Source organism: Populus euphratica, unplaced genomic scaffold (genome assembly GCF_000495115.2).
Source record: "Populus euphratica unplaced genomic scaffold, PopEup_1.0 scaffold52.1, whole genome shotgun sequence".
In the NCBI taxonomy this organism is placed as follows: domain Eukaryota; kingdom Viridiplantae; phylum Streptophyta; class Magnoliopsida; order Malpighiales; family Salicaceae; genus Populus; species Populus euphratica.
This window is the reverse complement of record NW_011499933.1, coordinates 868,104-890,165: the sequence shown is the minus strand read 5'-3', so window position 1 is coordinate 890,165 and position 22,062 is coordinate 868,104. Positions and strand designations below refer to the sequence as shown.

General features: G+C 35.4%; 2 protein-coding genes, 1 long non-coding RNA gene and 1 pseudogene across 6 annotated transcripts in view; 1 reads left to right on the top strand and 3 right to left on the bottom strand.

Moving 5' to 3' along the window:
- Nucleotides 1-833: 833 nt before the first annotated feature.
- Nucleotides 834-5,400, bottom strand: LOC105136285 (actin-related protein 8-like; annotated as a pseudogene).
- Nucleotides 5,401-6,859: 1,459 nt separating this feature from the next.
- Nucleotides 6,860-12,528, bottom strand: LOC105136284 (phosphatidylinositol/phosphatidylcholine transfer protein SFH13-like). 3 transcript variants are annotated; one of them, XM_011041569.1, is made up of 15 exons: nt 12,277-12,528; nt 11,356-11,509; nt 10,890-11,193; nt 10,662-10,761; nt 10,025-10,291; nt 9,580-9,657; nt 9,395-9,499; nt 9,260-9,309; nt 9,073-9,172; nt 8,847-8,945; nt 8,642-8,755; nt 8,311-8,464; nt 7,739-8,119; nt 7,560-7,634; nt 6,860-7,214 (listed from the first exon to the last, which is right to left on the bottom strand). In XM_011041569.1, the coding sequence occupies exons 2-14, from the start codon at nt 11,360-11,362 to the stop codon at nt 7,567-7,569; spliced, it is 1,827 nt and encodes a 608-aa protein (XP_011039871.1). In that variant the 5' UTR covers nt 11,363-11,509; nt 12,277-12,528; the 3' UTR covers nt 6,860-7,214; nt 7,560-7,566. The 3 variants fall into 3 exon arrangements, with proteins under 3 accessions (XP_011039871.1, XP_011039869.1, XP_011039870.1); XM_011041567.1 differs by having other exon boundaries at nt 7,560-7,648; nt 12,277-12,526; XM_011041568.1 differs by having other exon boundaries at nt 7,560-7,648; nt 11,356-11,449; nt 12,277-12,526.
- A 3,386-nt stretch (nt 12,529-15,914) lies between these two features.
- LOC105136283 (uncharacterized) lies at nt 15,915-19,362 on the top strand. Its single transcript, XR_844319.1, has 2 exons — nt 15,915-16,155; nt 18,352-19,362. It is a non-coding gene; the product is annotated as an uncharacterized LOC105136283 (long non-coding RNA).
- Nucleotides 19,363-19,676: 314 nt separating this feature from the next.
- LOC105136282 (ubiquitin-conjugating enzyme E2-17 kDa) overlaps nt 19,677-22,062 on the bottom strand; it is a 2,977-nt gene continuing 591 nt past the window's right edge. Inside the window, exons 2-5 of one of the 2 annotated variants that reach the window (XM_011041566.1) lie at nt 21,798-21,877; nt 21,032-21,159; nt 20,229-20,333; nt 19,677-20,033 (exon numbers count right to left, since the gene is read on the bottom strand). In XM_011041566.1, coding sequence (XP_011039868.1) covers nt 19,890-20,033; nt 20,229-20,333; nt 21,032-21,159; nt 21,798-21,867 — 447 coding nt within the window. In that variant the 5' untranslated portion in view covers nt 21,868-21,877 and the 3' untranslated portion in view covers nt 19,677-19,889. Of the gene's footprint in view, nt 20,034-20,228; nt 20,334-21,031; nt 21,160-21,797; nt 21,884-22,062 lie in introns of both variants that reach the window. The other variant, XM_011041565.1, reaches the window with a different exon arrangement.

Here is a 22,062-nt window from a genome sequence, read left to right as displayed (position 1 = left end):
AATTGCCAGCATGGCATTAATCACGTGGTCCTGCCAGCTAGGCTACAATTATAAAAATAAAAATGCACAAAACATAGTCGTTAGGCCTTGTATTTAAATTTCAAGCTTTACTTCAACTTCTCTCTTTTAAGTTTGCGCCTGCTCCCATTCTGCTTGTGACACACACGTTTTAGAATAGTCTCTCTATTCCAATTTTGATTTGTTTAATTTACATACCATCTTTTTAAAAGGATAACAAACTAAAATTCAAGCTATTTTAGCTTCTAAATGAGGCAGGGACAAACCCTTCCAAAAGAATGCAATTAAGATATTTTTAATCCTCGTAACTAAGTATATAATATGATAAACATACTAGACCAGTACTTATATGGAGAGAATCACCGGGATGAATAAAGGATGTCAAGGTTCACAATTTGATCATAAATTTTTTATTTAATTCCTAGTCATAGATTTAAAAAAAAAAAATTATTTTTATGAAAAAAAAAACTCTGTTGTCTGTTACATGCACACATCTGGTAAATTTTAAGGTTAAAACATGTCCCCATAGCCAATGAAAAAGTCATGTACCAATCATCACAATAATGAATTTAATGCATCAGAAAACTGTAAAAACCAACAAATTATGACAAAAACAAGTTCTAACCAGCAAGAATGAAGAAGAAGAGAGGAGAAGTTTAGATACTTGTACAACTTTAGATAGACTTGATATATATCAATCGCTTTTCCTCGGGTTATGTGTCGAAGCAAGAAGAGGGGAAGTTCCAAAGAGGAAGAGAAATTGGATTATTATTTCTCAAGGAGATTACATCTAATTATATGTCACTACTTTATTCCTTGATAATAGCCATGAACTTTCAGCAAAAAGCAGTGGGGTGCGCTGATCCGCGGCTATAAATTATAGTTTAGCTTTTCTCCGACCATAGCTTTTACAATAATTTGAGATGAAAAACAAGTTTAGATAATGAAAAATAAATAACTTTTGAAATTGTAATCGGTATAAAAGCATCTCCAGCTACATCGCACTGCACCATAATACCAAAGGATATCAAAGTACCATGCCAGGCCAGGTAGTTCACACTGTTATCCCACCACCTGAGGATCCCCCATCCTTATCCTTTTACCAAACGAGGTTTAATCTGGGCTTCCGTCGAAATTGCTTGTTTGTCACACACCAGGACTCAGGGAAGGTGCTCAACTGTGATAGAAAATACAAGAAGAAAAAAAGAAAGCGAGATAAAGCTTCGATATAGGTACACAGGTGGAGCGATCTGTGATCTAAACCCAAATACAGTAATGATAGAAATGACAGTCCAGAAAAGAAGTTGGAATTTTTTTAAAGTTAATTAGACCTGGATCACACCAGATGTGCAGAGACCAAATTATGATCAATTCATGACAACTCAATCAAGGATCAAAGCTTCTAATACAAGATGAAAACGTGCAATGATGAACATATCATACATCCAATCTTGCATAATCAAAAGATCTGGATTATTAACTTACATTGCTGATAAGCTTTGCACCGAACCACGCAGTGTCTGCTCCATAAGCGGGAGAAGTAACTCTAATTCCTTTTGAAATGGATGAAGGAAGAAGCCCATTTAATTCCTTCTCTAGCCTTCCTGGAAACATTTAACGAACATAGCTAGGTTCAGTTCATGCACTAGATACTCATACATTCAGTTTCTTTAACTCTTCAAGATTAGATTCGGGCAGCATCTCAACCATGCTTCCTACCAAAGAATTAAAGAAAAGGTGCGAGCATGCCCTCGTTTCATGTTTTTTCCCCTTACCTACAAGTCCAGGAAGTAACGCAGTGCCCCCTGACAAAACTACAGTCTTGAACCAGGTATCATCTCCAGTGAATCCTATAGCATGACAGTGATCCATGCAAAGAGCTACTGCCTCGTGCAAACCCTTTGTGTGCCTGTATCATGTTATAAATGAAACATTTGAGCCAACAACAGAGGTATTGTGATGGCACAACGCATGGAAAATATTCTGATTGTTGGATTGTGGAAAGAATCCAATCAGAAAATATTGGACATGTCACGTCGAAATGCATCAATTCTCCAACCTTTCTCCTAAGAACATTTGGGGTCGAAATAGTTTACGCAAAAACAGCATCAATGTCTTGAAAGCTTCATATCGTGATGGTAGCGAAATTGTGGGAAGAAATGGACTTACACTCCAGCAATGTGTGGCTGAAATAAGACCTCCCCTGTTGTAAAGCGCTCTTTGGATAAAGCGCTCTTTGGAAAGAGTGAACCATCCTTCTCCAGGGACTTCCAATGATGCTGGTGTATCTCTAGATAGCTCAACTTCATAATCAGCAGCGACATAACATAGCTTCTGCATATCCATATGATGCCAACAGAACATAAAGAGAAAAACCTTACATATCTAAGGAATACAAGACTGTTATGATGCATGTGGTTCTGATCTAGTTATGTACTGCATGGACAGTCCTTCCAGGGATATTTATGGACTGATTAGACAAAGCTAAAACTGAAAAGAGCTTTCTAAATTAAACTCGAAAGGCGTTCAAGCTAGTTTTTTTACTTTCCCTTTTTATTTTTTGATTTCCAAGTTTATTTGTGTCTTCTATTGCTTCTTTTTTTTTCAGATTTTCTAGTTTGTTTGCATCTGTTTTTATTTATTTATTTAAGGAGTTGTTAACTTTTCTTAGGGGAAACTATTTGAAAAAAAAATTCTATAATAAAATTTTGAATTAAAATTTTTATATGGTAACCGTAGAATGTTGTCTGGAAAAACTGCTTGGCTTGTGACCGAGTTCAATAGTGCATTCAACTTTAGAATGTGCCGTGACAAGAAATGGCATACCTCTTTCAATGTGCGAGCAGTGTACAGTGATCGGAAATTAATATTGTTCCGCTGCATCTGTTCTCTAAGAAATTCTGTTAATTTTAATCCTCCAACATCCACGACTTCCACTCCCACTGTGCGCATTACTTTGCCATGTAAAACTGCAAAACGTAACAGTCAGATTCCCAAACCCCCCACAATCTTGAAATCACAATAAGACATTCTAAAACAAAGGGTATTAAGAGAAGGTTGAAATTCATATAGGGTATAAAGCATGTTAGAGCCTAGAACACGAAGCATATTTTACAACTTGCAAAGGCCTAGGTCAAAACCCGTGCAATTCCTTCAACGAGTATTCCTTGAGGAAGAAATTAGACATTAGACACACAGGAAATATCACATTCTTGGCATGAAGAATGAGCCAAATACGATTTTTAGTTCACTTTATACAGCATTTCAATTTCTATACAAGGAGGAAGCATGGATCGAAAGGAAGATAATGGCTTACTTGGAACCACAGACGTGACTTGAAAACCAATATTGACAACAATTCCTGAAGTTCGCTGTGCTGCATACAATGCTAAAGTTGCCTGTGTTTGTCCAAAAACATTTATTTGCAATTATAATAAGCTGAATAATACCAGAACCTCTAGATTCAGTCATAGACAAGAGGGATTATTAACATCAATCGATGCAACAAACAAAACGATTCAATTTTCCATGTTTCGAGAAGTTGCCTTGCCTACAATTACACAGAAGAAGCTCCCAAGTACTCAAAGAAAAGTGATCTCTGGCATTGTTGACAAGTCCTCTTTATTTAACATGGAAAAGTATTTTCCAGAAGAAAAGGAAAGAAACTCGGATGATCTAACCTTGTTAGCACAATAACCAATGGGATACATTGAGCGACTAGAGGAATGAGTTGGTAAATAGAGGCAACACCTGATTAACAGCACAAACAGCTGGAACATCCATGTCAAACAGAGCTGTGTAGATCGCTTCTTTTAGCTGCCTCCTAGATACTCTTGCAGATTCAGTATCTGCAATCGTAAACACATGGAGCAAGTTTAGAGGAGAGGAATACACTATTCATAACCGTCGAATCCAAATTCCAGCGATCATGAGTTGACTGTGTGCTTTAAATCTGGACATGTCAGGTCAGACAAAAAGGTTATTTGAAATATTTCTTCTTTGATTAGATAATAGAGAACTGTATCAACTAAAGAAAGGTAAGACTTAAACATATAATATTTAGCAAGATACATTGCTCAAGAGTAATTTAGTTTAAGTGGCAACTGACCATCATAATTGCGAAGTGGAAGGGAGAGGACAATTGGCTGTGCAGATGCTTTTACCTGCATCCTGTAAACACACTGTTTTCAGATACATAATATATACACAAGTTTATAAAATAAGTCGCTGCACAGAGAGAGGGAGGACAGACCTGCTATAAATAGTAGAAAAAAAGTTTCGAAACCTGAAGTACGATGGAGATTCGATATTGACAAATTCCTGCTCATCAAATAATTTCAGAATCGGAACAGGTTTACTATAAGTTGATGGAAGCCAACAAATTATGACAAGAGATCTAAGAGGTATCCTATTTTGCAAAATGGCTGGCCGATTAAAAGAAAATGCTCACCGAAAAAGTAGCCGACCGACCGGACGGGCAAGCATATTTACTCCAGCCAAACTTGTAATAGCCAGAACCACCTTTTCATTTACATTTGTGATAGAAGAATCAACAAATAGATAAAACTTTCAACAATCAACAATTTCAGAACAATCGAACAACATTTGATATTTGAATAACCTGTAGCAATGCTACTGTAATACGAAATTCTATCTTGCTGTAAATGCTCTTGCACCTAATTTTACTTCAAATTAACAACTCCAGACTTTGAATTGCATAGAACTCTCACCATCAACAATAACAGCACCAGGAACTTGAACCCTTTGCCTGTATATACGCATGAATGACGACTTTGCTATGTGACTGGAGAATTTCCTGTTGTGATCACAATTCCATTCTCACAATTTAGAAGGGGAAAAAAAATTCCCTCACCTATAAAAACTCAAATAAACAGTATAAGAAATCCATAATTAAACCATCAGAATCCGCTAAATTATACTCGATTGGGCTTCAAATGAAAAGGACAGAACTTACTGTAAATTGGTTTCAGCGAAAAAAACAGAATTCCAAGTATCATGATAACTTTGGAGAAAATAAATCCATAGGCGATCATCAGATACAAGTGATCTCCATGGCTTGCATACTACACTCAATCTTGCTGCATCTTTTGGCCCCACCAATTTTACTATTTGGAATACCACATCAATCGGTAGCCGATCAAAAGCTCCCAAAGATGATGGTGGTGGTGGTGATTTTGTGTAACCCGGTGCACTTATCACTGAGTCAACGTGAGAACTAGGACAAGAACTCCTCCTATTCGTCACCGATTCCCACACTTTTTTTAATAACATTGCCATGGCTGAAATGGGTTCTCGCTGCTTCGATTCGAGGTTGTGAAATTCAATTACTTTTTGAGGGAAAGTTCTGAGCTCCCTTTCTTTTCCTGCTCTTAGGGAGTTGGTAAGGTCGTTGTGTTAAGGCGGATTTGTGAACGCTGAGGTAGATGCATACGATGGCCACACGTGGAGGGGGAGCAGCCAGAGATTGGTTATTGTTAACGAACCTAATTTTGTCCTTCCCTCGTGTTTGAGTGAGAAAATGTGGGGCCTGACCAGACAGAAGCTATGGCTTTTCTTGACGTTTGTATAAGATGGAGATGAGAAAACAAGGGACCAGACAGGAGCTATGGCTTTCTCGATGCTTGTTTAAGAGGATGCTGATGCTAATGTAATCAATCAATTGGATCTACATCTACTAATAACAAAACTTAGTCAAGTCAATGGAATATTTAATCTCTGATAGTATTTTATTCTTCCACTCTAGATCAAGAAAATGGAGCTCCCTTACGCCATTACCCAACTCAGGAAAGCCATTGAGTGGTCATTTCCACACAAGTCAATTGTAATTTTTTCTGAAATTTGAGATTTATAGAAACCAGGACCCATCACTAGGATTGTTTAGTGATGGAAAAAGAAAATGTCAAAGATGGCACGGATGAAGAACTTCGCGCAGACTCTCACAAGCAATCCTTGACCTTGACAATTATTCACTGTTACTCGGTCTGGTTTAGGATTTCAAGTGGGTTTTCAGCAGATTTTGTGCATGTTCATGATGCGAGTAATCAATGGGTAGGTACACACTCACATGGATTCTTACAGAAACTGTCCAGAAATCAATCACATCCATGTCCTTTCGAGTTGCAAATCACACTGTCAAAATAGATATTCACTCGGGAGGTTTTACAAGCTATGCCACGGTTCCATTATTTTTTTTATTGTAGAAAATATATTAAGAATATGTAAATTTATTTTTTTCGAAAATAATTGAAGATTTTGTTCAATGAATCAAGATTAAAAGGTAATAAAAACAATTCAAGTCAAATATAGTAAACATGCTGAATTTATAATATAATTTATGATATCAAAATAATTTTATAAAAAACAAAGAATACTAATATTTAAAAAAAAAATTAATTAAAAAATTCTTTCTGTTATAAATAAAATATTTGAGGATGAAATAAATAAATTTAATTCAATTAAAAAATAATTTTTTTTAAAAAGCAAAATTTAACAAAAATAAAAAAACCCTCAAGATAGCTCTTGTTATTTTAAAAATAAAAATAAATCCTATAGAAAGAGAAAGAGAGTAAAAAAAATATTAGAGAAAACCAGTTAAATTCTTAATCTGGCAGAGCTCACACCTGAAAAATTAAATTAGCCTTTTACTGTAGATTCACGGAGTGAAAGGCATCATATAGGGTCTGATGTATCTGTTGATCTGGAGAATTGCCCTCACATGGCGTCTTGCAACCTGATGCTTCGGTAATTGCTTGGATTTCTTATTTCATAAAGAAAAACGTGATGGAAGTTTTCTATGCCACGTAAAGAGGGAAGAGTAGTAGGGAGCCAGAAATATAGCATGCTTGCTATTAAGCATTCCATTGATTTTCTTCAGGTTTTTCCCTGCACTAATCCGAAGCTAACATCAGGAAGCATCGCTCATCTTAACTACTATAACTTCAGTAAAGTATCAACTGCAACAGAACTTTACAAGATTGAAGAAAAATGGTTAATGGAAATAGGATTGATTGCCTCATTTTCCTACAAGAAATAAAGCAGTCATGTGGATCGTCATGCTGCTTTCAGAGGCCACCCGCCACCATTAATGCTATATAATAGCTTCACCTCTGTGCAGTCTCCCAAAAACTCAGCTTCTGATGTTCCATTATAATTACTCAGCAGAACAATCTTCTTCGCTGCAAAAGAATGACCTCGTCATGGTCACGGTTGCACCAGAAAACCACTGTACGCATCAATTTTAACTAAAATGACAATTAGGTAAACGAGAGTCAACCTGAAAGAACAAAATTTTTAATAACATAACTACGTAAATAGTCAACAGACACTCGGACAGTCTTGGCTCTCTTCATGTTAATAACAAACTGGGTAGTGGGAGCGGAATAGCCCTCACTAAGGAGGACCAAGGGTTCAAGCCAAACTAATCCTCATGCAAGGCTTGAATGTTAATCCCAGATAGGGATAAATACTCTTCATTGATGAAGTTTACTATGGAAATAATCAATTATCACAGAACTACTTACACGACCTTTAGACTCCCGTAAATTGTCTAGCAACTTGGTAATCTCGAGTTGCTTTACCACTGTAGTATGCAGTACCTGTGAGCACAACGCTTGCAGGGAAAAAAAATGCATTCAATACAGATTTAAAAGGCCAACTTCCACACATTTACAAATTTTGAACCATTTAGAATAGGACATACTCTTTGTTTTCTCAAGGTCAGACTCCACAGACTTTATCCTCTCCAGAGATTCTGTTAGCATTTTCTCCTTTTCCAAAGGGATTACAGCAGGCCTTTTGCTAAGTTCCTCATATATTTTCTCTAGTCTCTGAAGACGATATATACATGGACGGACACGGTCTTCTTCATTCATAGCTTCAGCAGCTGTTGAATGGACATCCGTGTTATGTTCCATCAAATTAGATGGATGAATGTTGTTCTGCCTTCTCCAATATTCAAATGGTAGACTACGACAAAGTGCAAATAGCTTGATCATGAATGATAACAAAGTTCTTGCCGCATTTGGTATACTTGTTTTCCCAACCTTTTCCTTGACAAAGTCAAACCAACGGATGAATAAACCTGAAATTAAGATATAAATCCAAAAGACAGCAACAATAGAAGTCATTCGGCAACTATATCAATTAATATCAACACTAATTCCTGAAGTCCATATCTATAAATCTTTGTGCTTTGCCAAGTGAGCAATGGATTTATTGGATCTGAAATGAACAAGAGAAACTGATCTGCAGTAAGAAAGCATGAACAAATACCTTCCAGGTTTGATGTCACTTCATGGGGAATGTTCCCCAAATTGTTTATTTCAAGTGATTGGTCCTCAGAATAATCCCCTTTAAGCACAGTTTTCTCAGCCAGAGTAAAATTATCATCACAACTGTAGTAGATACTTGGATCTGATGCCCTCGCCTGCAGAAATCACAATTCATATACAAGACAAAGGATAAGGATGTGCACGCACCACCCTCGAACAAACAAGCACTCGTGCAAGCAGAGATACAGGCGAACTGGCATGCACACTCACCCACACGAGTCTGACAATAAAGCAACCGTATAAAAAAAAAGGCTAGAGGCTCTACAACTTACTTCTTCATCAACCGGGGTCGAGCATGGAAATGTAGAAATTTTTTGTCTGAATGGAGAAGAAGGATCATCAATATCTGACCCTGATTCTGCTGTCACTCTATCACTGCTTTTTCCCTGAAAGATTTAGGTTAACAAATAAATATAGAGAATAAGATATGCTGATGACCTACAAACACGATTGGTCATCGTGAGATGGATGACTTACCTTCAGAGGGTGTATCTGAATATACGAGTCAAATGCCTGCTTTTCATTAGACACTCCAGAGATTTCCGTCACAAATATTGGTTCTGCATTATGTACAAGCTGCAGAAGACAAAAACTGGGTTAATTTCTAAATACAAGTTCAATATAAAAATCCAAGCCTCCTTTCATGCTTTATAATTCAGCACATAGAATCAGTACATGAAATCCTTGTAGCAGGATGGCCTACCTTCAATATTTCAGGATCATTCCACGGACCTTTACTGGATCTAAGGCATCCTCCTTCAGCCGAACAAGAGCAAGAACCACCCAAGAAGTCTGGCAATTGACTGAAACAGGAAAGAAATATATGAACAAGTTATAGTTTCTCAAAATAAAATAAAAAATGTGAGACAGGTATAACAGCAGATACACACCTTGATTCAATAACTTCCAGTAGCTTAGGCAGGGATCTGGGCTCCAAAACCTGCATTTCAGAAAATAAGTATAGCAAATCAAGACAGCAGGAAATGAATGGTGACGAACTATATGATTACAGCAATATCCTTTACCTGTATCTTTGCAATGGTCTGTGCATCCAGAAATTTCTGGGCCACAGGCCAAAGCATTTTCTTAAAGCCAGGACCAGCATTGACAATAAACATTCGGTGCAATGTCTGTGTAATATGTGGACAACAATTAGAAACCAATTAAACAGTGAAGAAGAAACCTATCGATCAACTGAGACTTTTGATACCTCAGGGTAATAACTGCTATCTATTTTTGTCATGCCACCCAAGAGAGTTGCAGCGGTCCGAGTAAAATTCTTAATACCCTGTATTTAACATAACATTAATCACCAGTTCAAATTATGCAGACAACCAGTTGAAAGAAACAACCGGTGAAAGTAGAGGAGGAAAGAAAATCTAACAACATCCTATGGTACAGCGACAAATTCCTCAATTGACTTAACAAAGACTGCTAGAAACCTACAATAAGACTTAATACTCCCCAAAATTGGATTTCAGAATAGATTTTGTTTAAGTCTTTAAGGTGCATGGAGCATGGAAAGTCATGGTTGACACAATTTTCCAAAATCCCAACAAAGTGTTAATTCCTGCTTGAAGGCATGGTTGGGATCAAAAGTTTAAGACCAAGATCAATTTCAAAAGGCTTATAAGGGAAAATTAAATTTAACATACCAAACCTTGCACATCCAATATGGTTGTAGTTGAACATATCCGTCTTTTTGCAGCAATAGAACAAGCAGAGAATTTTTCCCGTATAGTCCTTTCAAACTCCTGGACATGGTACTTCAAATACCGTTCTATAGTGGTGATATGCATTAGTTTGCTCGGATGAGCTTTCCCAAGCCTCTCAATGTAAACTGGCCGGCCTTCCTTATCAACTCCATGGTAACCGTGAGGGTAAAATTGCAAGACTTCCTCCAGCTCCTCAAACTCAAAATCCTAACCATTGACTATAAAAGTTCAGTAGGCTTGTAGAATCAAATTACAAATTGATTGAATAATACTAATAAATAAATAAATAAACATATAATTCTGAATCTAGAATTAAGATCAAAACATTTAGTGCAGAAATTAAGACTGAAACATTTAGCGCAGAACCACAAAGCATACACATACAATTTCAAACAAGATAGCGACAATGCATTATATGCAATGGATAGTCATAAAAAAGCAACGCAACCAAAATTTTGTTCATTTTACCAACAGATGCAGTTTGGAGCTTCTGATTATCCCCGCTTTTAACAGGATAAGGTTCCAAGATAAGCATGCCAACAGCAGCATGGTTAGCAGAATAAATCCATTCCATTACCTCTAGAATGGAGTCTGTCTTGTATTCTTTCCTCCAGTTAAGCATTTCTTCCCACATCTGGATTGTTTTATCAATGTTAAACTCTCTTGCTTTCAAAAATCTACAAGATTAAAAATGACAGTGTCAATAAGTGAATGCATTCTAGTGGATTTGAACAGGCAAGCAAAAACGACAGTTCAAGTTCATAAAAGGGATTGTACTGTGTTCCAAAAATATGAATAGGCTGACCTTAACAAAGTATGATAGTCATCATGCCCAGGAGGCAACAAATCTCTTTCAAGAAGCTTTTGGCGCAATTCATGAACAGCACTCTCCTCTTTTGCATCCCTTACATCTTCTATGGAAACTGACGAAACCCCATAATCTATTATCCTTTTCCCTCTTTTCTTAAAAGAGTGGGTGAGCTTATTTGAAGCGTTCAAAGCCTTCTTCTTGAAATTACCAATTTTTGACCGTCGTCTTTCATCTTCAGAGTTCTCAAAATCAGATCTTCTCTCTCTATTTTCATCATTAACCACGATTCCTTCAACACCTTCAATAGGTCAACATAGATTATTACTATTGCTAGTAACCAAACAACACACACAAAATCATCCTAATGAAATCAAGCATCAGAAAGCATTCAATTTTGGTCGTCATAATATGACTCACACTTAAAACGGATGTATCTGGTGAGCTGAAAAAATAAACATACCTGACATTTTGCTGAAATGCAACAGGGAATCCTAATTTTCAGGCCAAGAAAGTAGGATTCACAACAACCCTGCCGACACACATGCCTCTCTAAACTGTCAAGGGCAGAAGAACAGAATGTGGTACTTTTATAATACTGCAGGCTTTCAGCGACACTGAAGCATTAGAAAATGACAACTGATTTAAATTCAAATCACCAACCCAAAAGTACCTAAACACTAAATGTTTTCCAAAGCTATCAAAGTAGACTAAAAAAAAAAAAAAACCCTAATTTCTCTACCCTTCAATGAATCCAACCAAAATATTAAAACACTCCAGTTTCCTCCGAATTCTCCATCAATCATAGAGACTTGGAAATTAAAAAAAAAAAAAAAAAGCAAACTTTTCACTTCCTCTCACAGCCCTTCAGCTCATTAAACCACAATCTCTAAAATCAAATATCATAACTCTTAAAAAAATCATTACAAACACAGATCCAGATCAGCTTTTTTTTTTTCAAAAAAAATCACAGTAAACCCATGAAATATTATCCATTCTCCATCAACATAATAAAATCAAGAACGCAAAAGATCAAAACCTCACTTCACAACACTCACAGCCAGCTGAAAGTAACAAAATTCACTCTTGGAATTCACTGATTTCAAAAGAAAGAAATGAATGAGCTTTAAAACCCCATAAATACTTATAATAAAGAAAAAAGAAAAGCAATTAAATTAAATTAAAATAGAAATTCCATGAAACTCCACAATGCAGATATCAACTGTACGGATCTAACCCTCCATTTCATTCAATCATTCACCATTTTGTTATTCATTCATTAACAAAAAAAAAAAAAACAGAGAAGGAAAGAAAGCAGGTTGTTATTTTTATTTTGATTTGGATTGAATAGAAGGAAAATGAATGAGAAAGAAACGAAACGCACCCGTATCAATCATTCAACCAATCAATAAAAAAAATCCCAATATGTTCTTCCGTCTCTCTCAGTGACCGTAGAGAAACAGAGGAATGAAGGGTGGATGGCAGAGAGAAGGAAGGAGAGGAGAGGAGTAGATAAAGGAAACGAAACAAGGAGATATCTCGAGAAGTAGTTACTAGTATAGTGTTTCGCTGAAGCTGAGAGAAACACAAGCCTCTCTCTCCCCCTCTCTCTGTAATGCGTCTCTGTCACCCTCTCCTTTCTTTTCTGGTTTCATTACGTGTCCCTTTTTTATTTCATTCTTTTCTTTTCTTTTATTTACCATTTATTTTCTATTTACCATTTTGTGAAATAGGATTGATCTTATATATTAACCATGTTTGGACGATCGAGGGGGAAAAAAAAGAAAGTTAAATAAAAAATGTGTATTTTAAAAGTATTTTTTAATTAAAAATATATTAAAATAATATTTTTTTAATTTTTTTATTTTTTAATACCAGGACATTAAGACCATCAACAAAAACATAAAAAGTATTATTTTAATATATTTTTAAATAAAAATAATTTAAAAATAAATTTCATCACAAAAACACCTCTTACATTTCTAAGAAATTCATTTAGGGGCTAATATTATTTTTAATCATACCCGGTTAATTATTAGTTATTAATTATGTAATCACTTGTTATGCATTATAATGGCGTATCAATGGTGGATTTTATTAATTCAAACTCGTGTGTTTTTTAATATTTTTTATAGATAATATTTAGCCCCGCCGAGATCTAAAGATTTATAATAATTTTACCAAAATAAATATCAAGAAAGAATTTCGAGTTTAATAGCGGATTCCACTAATCAATTAGTTATTTATATATTGTTGAAGTTTTTTCTTTTCCTTTAATAATATCTGAGAGCCTAGGAATATTCCCTAATCTTTGAATTTTTATTAATAAATAAAATTGAAATAAAAATAAAAAGGGTGCCCCGTCTATTTAACGGAATTTAATTTCGGTTGTTTTTAATTAGACTTTTGGAATGGAATAAAATCTCAAAGGTACTTCCTTTAATGAAAGTATAAAATACAGCAACCAAAAAGGGAAGACAGAAGGTATCTAATTCCAGCTCTCTCCATTAATTAAATGCAGGATTAGGACGTAGCTATCCTAATTAACCATCCTTCTGATTAATCTTAAACAAATCCCATCAAGGCATAATTAGAAGGACGCCACTCTAAGATCTCATTTAATAATTTATAATCATGCGTGTTAGGTCATATCGTGGTAGTTTTGCACGTAGTTCTAATTAATTTGAAAAAAAAAATTGATTAAAAAAAGAAAAATAATAATTACTGTCGCATTCCATCTTAATTAATCCCTGGAATACAAGACGAATCATTTGAGAGAGTTTGTAACCATTTATGACACTCGGCATCACCTAGCGCTAGATTTTTTCTGTCTTTACGGTGACAAACATGCACAAAGTAACATTCCAAAGCCAGTGTTGATCCAAGTGGGGATATAGTATGAAAGGGTCATGAGATTGCGACTATGGAGAGGAGGGACTGGTACTAATCATAATCCAATATCGAATATGGCTCAGTACTGTTGAAGAAGAAAAGCAAAGCAACCAGTTGCCTAAGATTGCTGCCTCTAATCTCCGGGGAATATATCACACATCATGTATGAATCCCATCTCATATCTTTAATTATCCATCACCACACCAAACCCTAGACTAACCTGCTCTCCTCTTCAATAGTATGGATCGATGATGCCCGCAGCTCAGGCCACAAGAGGTACGTAGAGCATGTGTGTACCTAGCTAGCTACAAGTGTTCTTGACAGTGATTCCCCTTCACAATCCCATCAATTAATGTCTTCCTCTACCGACCCTATATACCTAGTACGAGAACTATATAACACGTCAATGACAGCATTATCTTGGGTTTTTTTTATAAAAAAAAAAAGGAGTAGAAAAAGACTCCAAGTCAGAGGGTTAGATGGCTGGGGGTTGTTTAACCAAGGCTCCTGCAACAAGGTTGATTGACCTCAAAGTTAACGAGTGCTTGGTTTTTCCTCCTAAATTCGATCCAGATATTCAGCTGTGGGAGAAAATATTATTTTGTTACATTGATGAACAATACCCTTGGATATCTCCATTAAATTATTATGTATTTTATTTTGATTATTTACGTTCAAGTTGTGATTAATAAGATAATGTGCGTATCTCTCCCCTTTCGTATTAAACTGATCTGGTATTAATATATTAAGGATACGTTTCTTCAAAAACAATCATTAAAGGATACTCTTATAACGCATGTGGATCAACCATAAATATATAAATAAATAAAAATACATGTCAAACTTGACCTAACTTTATAACTAACTTTAATAGTTCTTTATTTTTGTATTAAAAGGTTAAGCCACGAAACTCTTAAATTATTTTTGATCAATGATTTATAAATATATATATATATATATATGAGACATAAACGTGTATAGTTAAAAAAAATAAAGATTTAAAATAAATTTATTTCTAGAATAATTTTGGTAAGAATTTCTGTATTTTTTTAATAGAAAAGACATGTTTCTCTTTTATTTTTTTATATCGTGAAAGAGTAATTCAATGGTATCTTAATATGACTTTTGTTTTTCTTTCTTTTTTTTTTTATTTTTTTTGTATTATATTGCTATGGTTTATTGCTTATCCATTTATTTTTGTCATGGTTTATTGGCTTAGTTAACGTAATAATGGATGTTCAAAAAAAAAAAAAAGAATTAAACGAAGAAAAGTGGATAAAGCTTTTGATTACCTCATTATGGGATTTACCAGTTCTGTCAAGACGCACAGGAAGGGGGTTTTACGTAGCCAATCGTACGCGATGCTTGACTGACTCTTGGGAATGGTGAAGTGTAAAAACAGGAGTGAAGATCACATTCCCATCCATGCATATATGAACAATAATTATAACGCCATCATTATCTGTGTATTAAATGCTTGCAAAAACTGCTATAAACATCACCGTAACAGAGCAATCGAAGCAACTTAATGTATCTCCCCTGTCGAGGTGCCATAATTAAAGACACTAGAAAAGATCAAGGAAGGAAGGGAGAGAAGGCACGTAGAGCTCAGAAAGAGAGACAAGGACCTCTCCAAAAGGAACAAGAACGTTAACCCCACCCCAAGAAAATGACTCAGTTACAAGTCCCTTTCATGAATTCTCTCCTCTCCTTGGATCTCCCTCTCTCTCTCTCTCTCTATATATGTATATATACAGTCCCCACCCAGCAGCTAGCTACGTCTATGACAAAGAATGAATAATAAATAGTACGTAGAATAGATGCACAGTACAGGCTAGATGATAAAAGAGTCATGAATGCACAAGGTGGTCTGCTCTTCTTCGATTCTTATTGCACGATTATGTATGTAGCACCTAGCTAGCTCAAAGACAATAGACATGCTTGTCTCAAGTAGTGTCGGCATTCACTGTCAACATTTCACCTTCTAGCTAGCTATGCGAAAAGTAAGAATGTGACAATTCCACACATCCCACCACTCCTTTTCTTTGATTTTTTTTTCATTAATTAGTCTTTGGGGTCATCGATAAGATTGGCATATCACTACATATACACGCATGCATTTACTATATGTATAGATGCGCACACACCCTTTCTCTCTTCTTCTCCTCATCCTCCTCCTCCTTCTAAAGAAGTCATGGCTGGTAATTGCAACAGCAAAGCCTCGTGATGTAGTGACATGCGCATTTAGCGTTTGACGCAGCATGCAATCAATTAAACTTCTTCTCCTGTATGTTATGAGGCGGAGAGGAGGGGGGATCGCATTTATCAACGCTTAGTGGAATCGGTCACTCACTCATTACTCAATCACAAGTAAGTACTGAAATGATATGGAGGACGACCATTAATGCTATTTTGCTACTAATCCCAAGCTGGGGTTGGCTTTGTTTTGGTCAACAATAGAGTAAATTTAATAACTTAGTCCATATAGTTTAATAATTAGCCAATTGGCCTGCCGTTTAGGGTCAAAGTAAATATTTTTCTTTGAAGTGTCAACAAAAAAAAGTCTAGTTATTGTTAAAGTACGTACTTCTTAAAAAAAAAAAGGTTTTAATATGAACAATATTTTATCTAATATTAAGATCAAAATATATTAAATTTACTTGGATTAATTCAAATTAACATATAAAACTTATGGGGATAATTTTACAAAAAATAAACTTGAAAGCTAAATCTCCAATTAACTCAATGTTCAAAGATAAAAATGATAGAAAAAACACTTGATTAAAAAAAAATACCAAATGAATTTGGATAAACTAACCAAACTTCTAACACATATCATGCAAGTTATTGAATTCAATAATTTTTTTATCTCATAGATTTTTTTCATTTAATAAATTTATATAAATTTAAAAGTCATGATAGACGCATGAGACTGAAATAACAAAGACAGATTATTGATAACAAATGAAGAAATTGGATTTTTTTTTTAAATTGAAGGGCAAAAATGCATAAAAAAGTAATAGCTATATAATTGAGGTATAGGTTTCTTTACCTAAAAAAAATCGTTTTTCAGCCCATTTCACCTTAAAAAAACCCTTAGAACATTAATAAACCAAGCTATCAACCTAATTAAACCAAAAGATAGTTCAAACCAAAATTAACCGAATAAAATATCTCATCCTCGACTTAAATTTGATTTTTAGGTTATATTGAGGTTTAAAATAATCATTAATTGTTACATGAAATTAGAATCTCTTTCACTTAATTAAACATGTTAACACCATTTTTAACTATTTTGGTTGTCGAAATACATTCTAATTATGAGCTTTCTCTCTCTACGTTGAAATCTAGCAAGCTTTCACTTTCCTCTCACAGAAAAAACAAAAAAAGAAATTACAATAATAAAGTTTGGTATCAAAATTGAATTTCAAAAAATCTTAGGGATTGGTCACATTTTAAGTTAAAAATATGAGGACTAAACTAAATTTGTTACCTGACATTAGAATCTACCATATATTTTGCCTGTATTTTTTACTTTGGTCTTCTATTTTTTAATTTCACCTTCTCTTAAAAAAAAGAAGAAGAATATAATTGGATATTACTTTAGGCATAAAAGGGTTTAATGGTTCAAAACAAAAGATTAAAGATCATTTAAATTTTTTTAAAAATTATTATAATAATCTACAATGATTTATGAAAAAGTAAGCAATAAATAAGTACATAGTGAAAATATCATTATTATTTTTTTAATTCTAATTCATTAATAGTGTAATTTGAATAACCATGTATTTAATCCCTATAATTATAAATTTGATTATAATTTAATCTTTTATCCACTATTTTTTTCTTTTTTTTCCTTTCTTGAAAACTATATAATATAGAAAAGAAACATAGCTAGGTAAGTTGCTGGGGAGATCTGGTAAGAAAAGAAAATACTTTTGGAATAAAAAATTATTGATAAAATGGTCAGTGCTGATTGAAGGACTAATTAATTATTTCTTCGTATCCTCAAGCACAGATCCACCTTTCAATTTGTGTGCTCTTTACTTTATATTAGCACTATTGACGTTATACTTATGCTTGAATCTTGTTGAATAGTATTCCATGCTCACTTTCTTCGGAAGAAAAAAAAGAAGAAGAAAAAGATACATTTGATGCTTAAATATTCAAAAACACAACACATTCTATGCTAAGAAATAAATTAACATTTTCACACTCCATTCTTTTACAGTTTTAAAACCAGATAGAGGGTTTGATCTGGATAAGAATTGGGTCATAAATCAAAAAAGTTAATCTAAATTGATTTAAATAAATATAATTTTTTATATATAAAAAAATTAATAGGATTTTTATTAGGTTTTACCTAAATCACGACTACCTGAATGAATTTTGTATTAGGTTAAGTTTGATCAATTTATATCTTTATTTTCTTTTAAATTTGACCAATTTAGATGTCAAATATGATAGGTTTTGAATTGATCCGTAAGGGGTCCAGGACAAGTTTAGTTTTATAAGTGAGATATAAGGCTAACCCACTTAATTCATCCTTCTTGTCATCCTTGTAAGGAATGAAGCTCCATCGTCAATCCATCATCTTAAAGTGCACATTACAAAAATGTCAATGTTATGGCAGAAGAACTTAACACCGAAGTTGTTGAATGATATATTCGATAACATTACTAATATTGTTTTTTGTGCGGGCCAACGTTCACTGTGCCGTCACATTCACAAGCTTTGGAGTATTATTAATATGGAGCCTTCTGCATGTACCGACAAGAAGACTGGTGTCTGAAGGTGGGAACATGGGTGCTTGACAATAAACACAAGAGTCCAAAAGAATGCAGTTTGTGTTTATTGAAGCAGATACAGCAGCTAAGAGGGACATCTCATCCATGTTCCTTCTGCCCCTTCATCTCTCTAGCCACCATATACAGTTTGATAACATTAAATAATGGAGATATGTAATGCTGAGGTTTTGGACCGCCTAATGGTTTTTGCCATTGTTGATGCTGTGAGAGGATGAGAAAGAGAACAAAACACAAGACAAGGAGCTACAAAGGGTAATCTCATGGGAGAACACATGACGTGCATGAGATGGGTTGTCGGGTGGCAATTGGTCCCTTGTTACCTCAACCCCATTTGTTAAGGCAGGCTTTTGTTATGCACGCCTCTGTAATCTATCTGTGATTTCTTTACCCCTCTCTGGCTAACTGTTGAAAGTAAATGCCCCAAGATTGTCCCCAAGATTATTGACTCTTGGACAATTGGTGGAACCTCACTTTAAATATGACCCTTCTCTCCTGGTTTATCCATGCCTTTAGAGCGCACCAGCACGTTCTATACATGATTGGAATAGATTGATGAAGTCGCCATGACAGCCCCTTCGCAACAGTAAGAGCTCTCATTCAACACCAAATCAAACCAAAACGCTCTCTCTGCCGATTCCTGCGATTCTTACATATGATTGTCATCTTCGTTTTGTGTGAACGTAGAGTTGAGATACAATTGACAAGGTGAACTGCTTCCATTTTCATCCGTCAAGCTGCATAATAAGAGAAACATCCCCACACACACAAAAAATCCAATTCTGTACCCATACTTTTAGCAGAGGAGCATGCATGGGATGACAGTAAAAAATTCGAGGTTCAAGGTGAACAGTAGTTGAGCTAAGGGCAAATGCCAAATTTAGCGAACATCCCGCACATCCATATTCATTATCAACAACATTAACAAGCCACACCGCACCCTAAAGCAGTAGAGTTCACATGCCTGGGCCTCAGCCCTTTTTCCCCAAGGAATTTTGGGCCAGGGCCGGCAACAAATCCACGTCAGGGGAGCGCCAGCTTCCAGACAGGGTATTTGATGAGGGTACTAAGAAAATGGACGTTCTGTTAAATCCAAACACAGAATTAAGTAAAGCAGAGGTATCATTTTGCCTTTTGGTTTTCATGTAAACATTAACCAACTGTTGACGAACATATATTAATAGATAAAGTCCCATTGATCTTCAGAAACCAAGACAGCAAAAGCAGACCCAGATGAAGTTTTCTATTATTTACTAGTAGGGCAATAGAAATTTTTGTTCCTCCTGTAGATGTAGAACCCTAGCCCATGGCATATTTCTGGGTCCAAGACCGAGCAGTGGTTTCATACTTGAATCTGTCTGTCTTGTACATGTGAGCAATTTCGGGCACCAGGGGATCATCAGGGTTTGGATCAGTCAACAGTGAACAGATGGACAGAAGAACCTACAAGAGAGATATTCCGTCTTAAAACAATTATGCAAATCCAATGTCATTAATGCGACAAATATAAAACTATAATGCAGATCTAGCATCAATATTATAGCATCATATAACTTTGGTCAAAGAGGAGCCGGACCAACACAACATCCCATGTTCAGAGAGAGAGAAAAGAAAGCATGATCGAAGAGATAATTATACCTTGGATATTGTAAGAGCAGGGCTCCACTGTTCTTTGAGAATATCAAGACAAATGCTTCCATTGCTGTTAATGTTGGGGTGGAAAACCTTTGTACGGAAAGAGACCTTTCCAGAACACAATCAAATCAGACAAGAAAAAAAAATTATAACAAAAAAGGAGAGAGCTAACTTTTAAACCTCAACACATCAAAAGCCCACAGAATAGCTTGTATCACCAAGCTAACTGCCTTCTATTTTTTTGGGAAAAAAAACTCTCTAAATATTAATGCATAGTGTCATAACCTAAGTCGCAAGCAACCTAAGCTAGGGGGATGATAAGAAGCACTTCCATGAATGCCATAGGAGACTCCAGGATGTGCATTTCAGGTCCTAAGACTAGCATGCTCTGGCAATCAAGCAAGTCAATTAAAAAAGAGAGAAAAAAGTGAGAAGCCAGGACTGACACAAAACCATCCTCAATCATTGGAATGTTCACCACACAATTGCAAATTGTTTCAAGCAAAAACGAGGCAAAGGGATATCACAGTGTCAGGAACACCCATTTTTTTAAACAAAAGAAACATTGCAATTATGGAAAGAGGACAGGAGCTCAATGGGACTACGTACATAGTATAAATAAAATAGATATGAAAATTCACAAATAAAACAGATACGATAATGCAGATAATTCACAAGCACAATGAAGTGCACAAGCGCAATGAAGTGCACAAGCGCAATGAAGTATGTACAGGAAGGGAGAAAGAGTGGGGGGATGAAAAGGAATGCAAGGAATGGAGTATCAGAAAAATGAGCATCGTGATTACCTTGGGTGGCTTGAATGGGTAATCTGGTGGGAAGTGAATGGATACGAGAAACACCCCACCAGCAAATGGGCTGTCAGCTGGGCCCATAATTGTTGCTTGCCAGTGGAACATATCATCAGCAACAGGACCTGTAAGCATGCGTCGTATGTCACAAGCCATGGTTTAAATCAATCAACTCCAACGAAAATATAATATATTTTGGCTTAAAAAACAACTGAATTCATCAGCTTCAATGTTTAGCTTGCAGACTGGCCTAGGCTCATAGATGAAAAGGATTGTGATCATCAATCTACACAGCCAAGTCCCCAACACCACATTGCAATTCCACACCCCAATCTCTATTAAATTAGTCAACAGCACCTTACCCCACCACCCAACAGATCCAATGATGAAAACTTTTTAGGTCACTCCCACAAGTGATGAGCACAACAAAATCACATTCACAGATGACACCACTTACCAAACAAACAATCTGTATTCCATAACAAATGGAGTTGGATTCTCATTGATTACTCTTTTAAGCGAATCTTCCTTGTCCTTGCCACTTAACCATTTGTAACAATTTTTAGATCAATGTGCTCGTGTAAGTCAAAGTAAATACAACGAAGATTTTACAAGTGTCCACATTCAAAGCAATCCCAGTTGCCACCCCAACTTAACAATGCAAGCATATAGATTTCATAATTAAACCAAAGAAAGCAACTTATAAGACTAACAACTCCACTTAGGCAAGAACAAAACAACTGAGGGTAAGTAAAAAGTGAACCAGCGCTGCATGAAGCAGGAGGGTCCTTCTGCAGGTCTTTCAACTCCTTGTTGATCCTCTTGGAAGCCATCACAAATTCTCTGAAGCTTCAAAAACATAAATTGGTAAAATATTGTCAGCAACATATGTCATCCACAACCAATCATCCAATCAAATACGAACAAATACACGGCTTTAATTTTAAACCGCAGAAGCCAAAAACTTTATATAAATAATAGTAAACCCATAATCTTTTAAATGGTTCTAAAATACTCCTCTCTTCCGA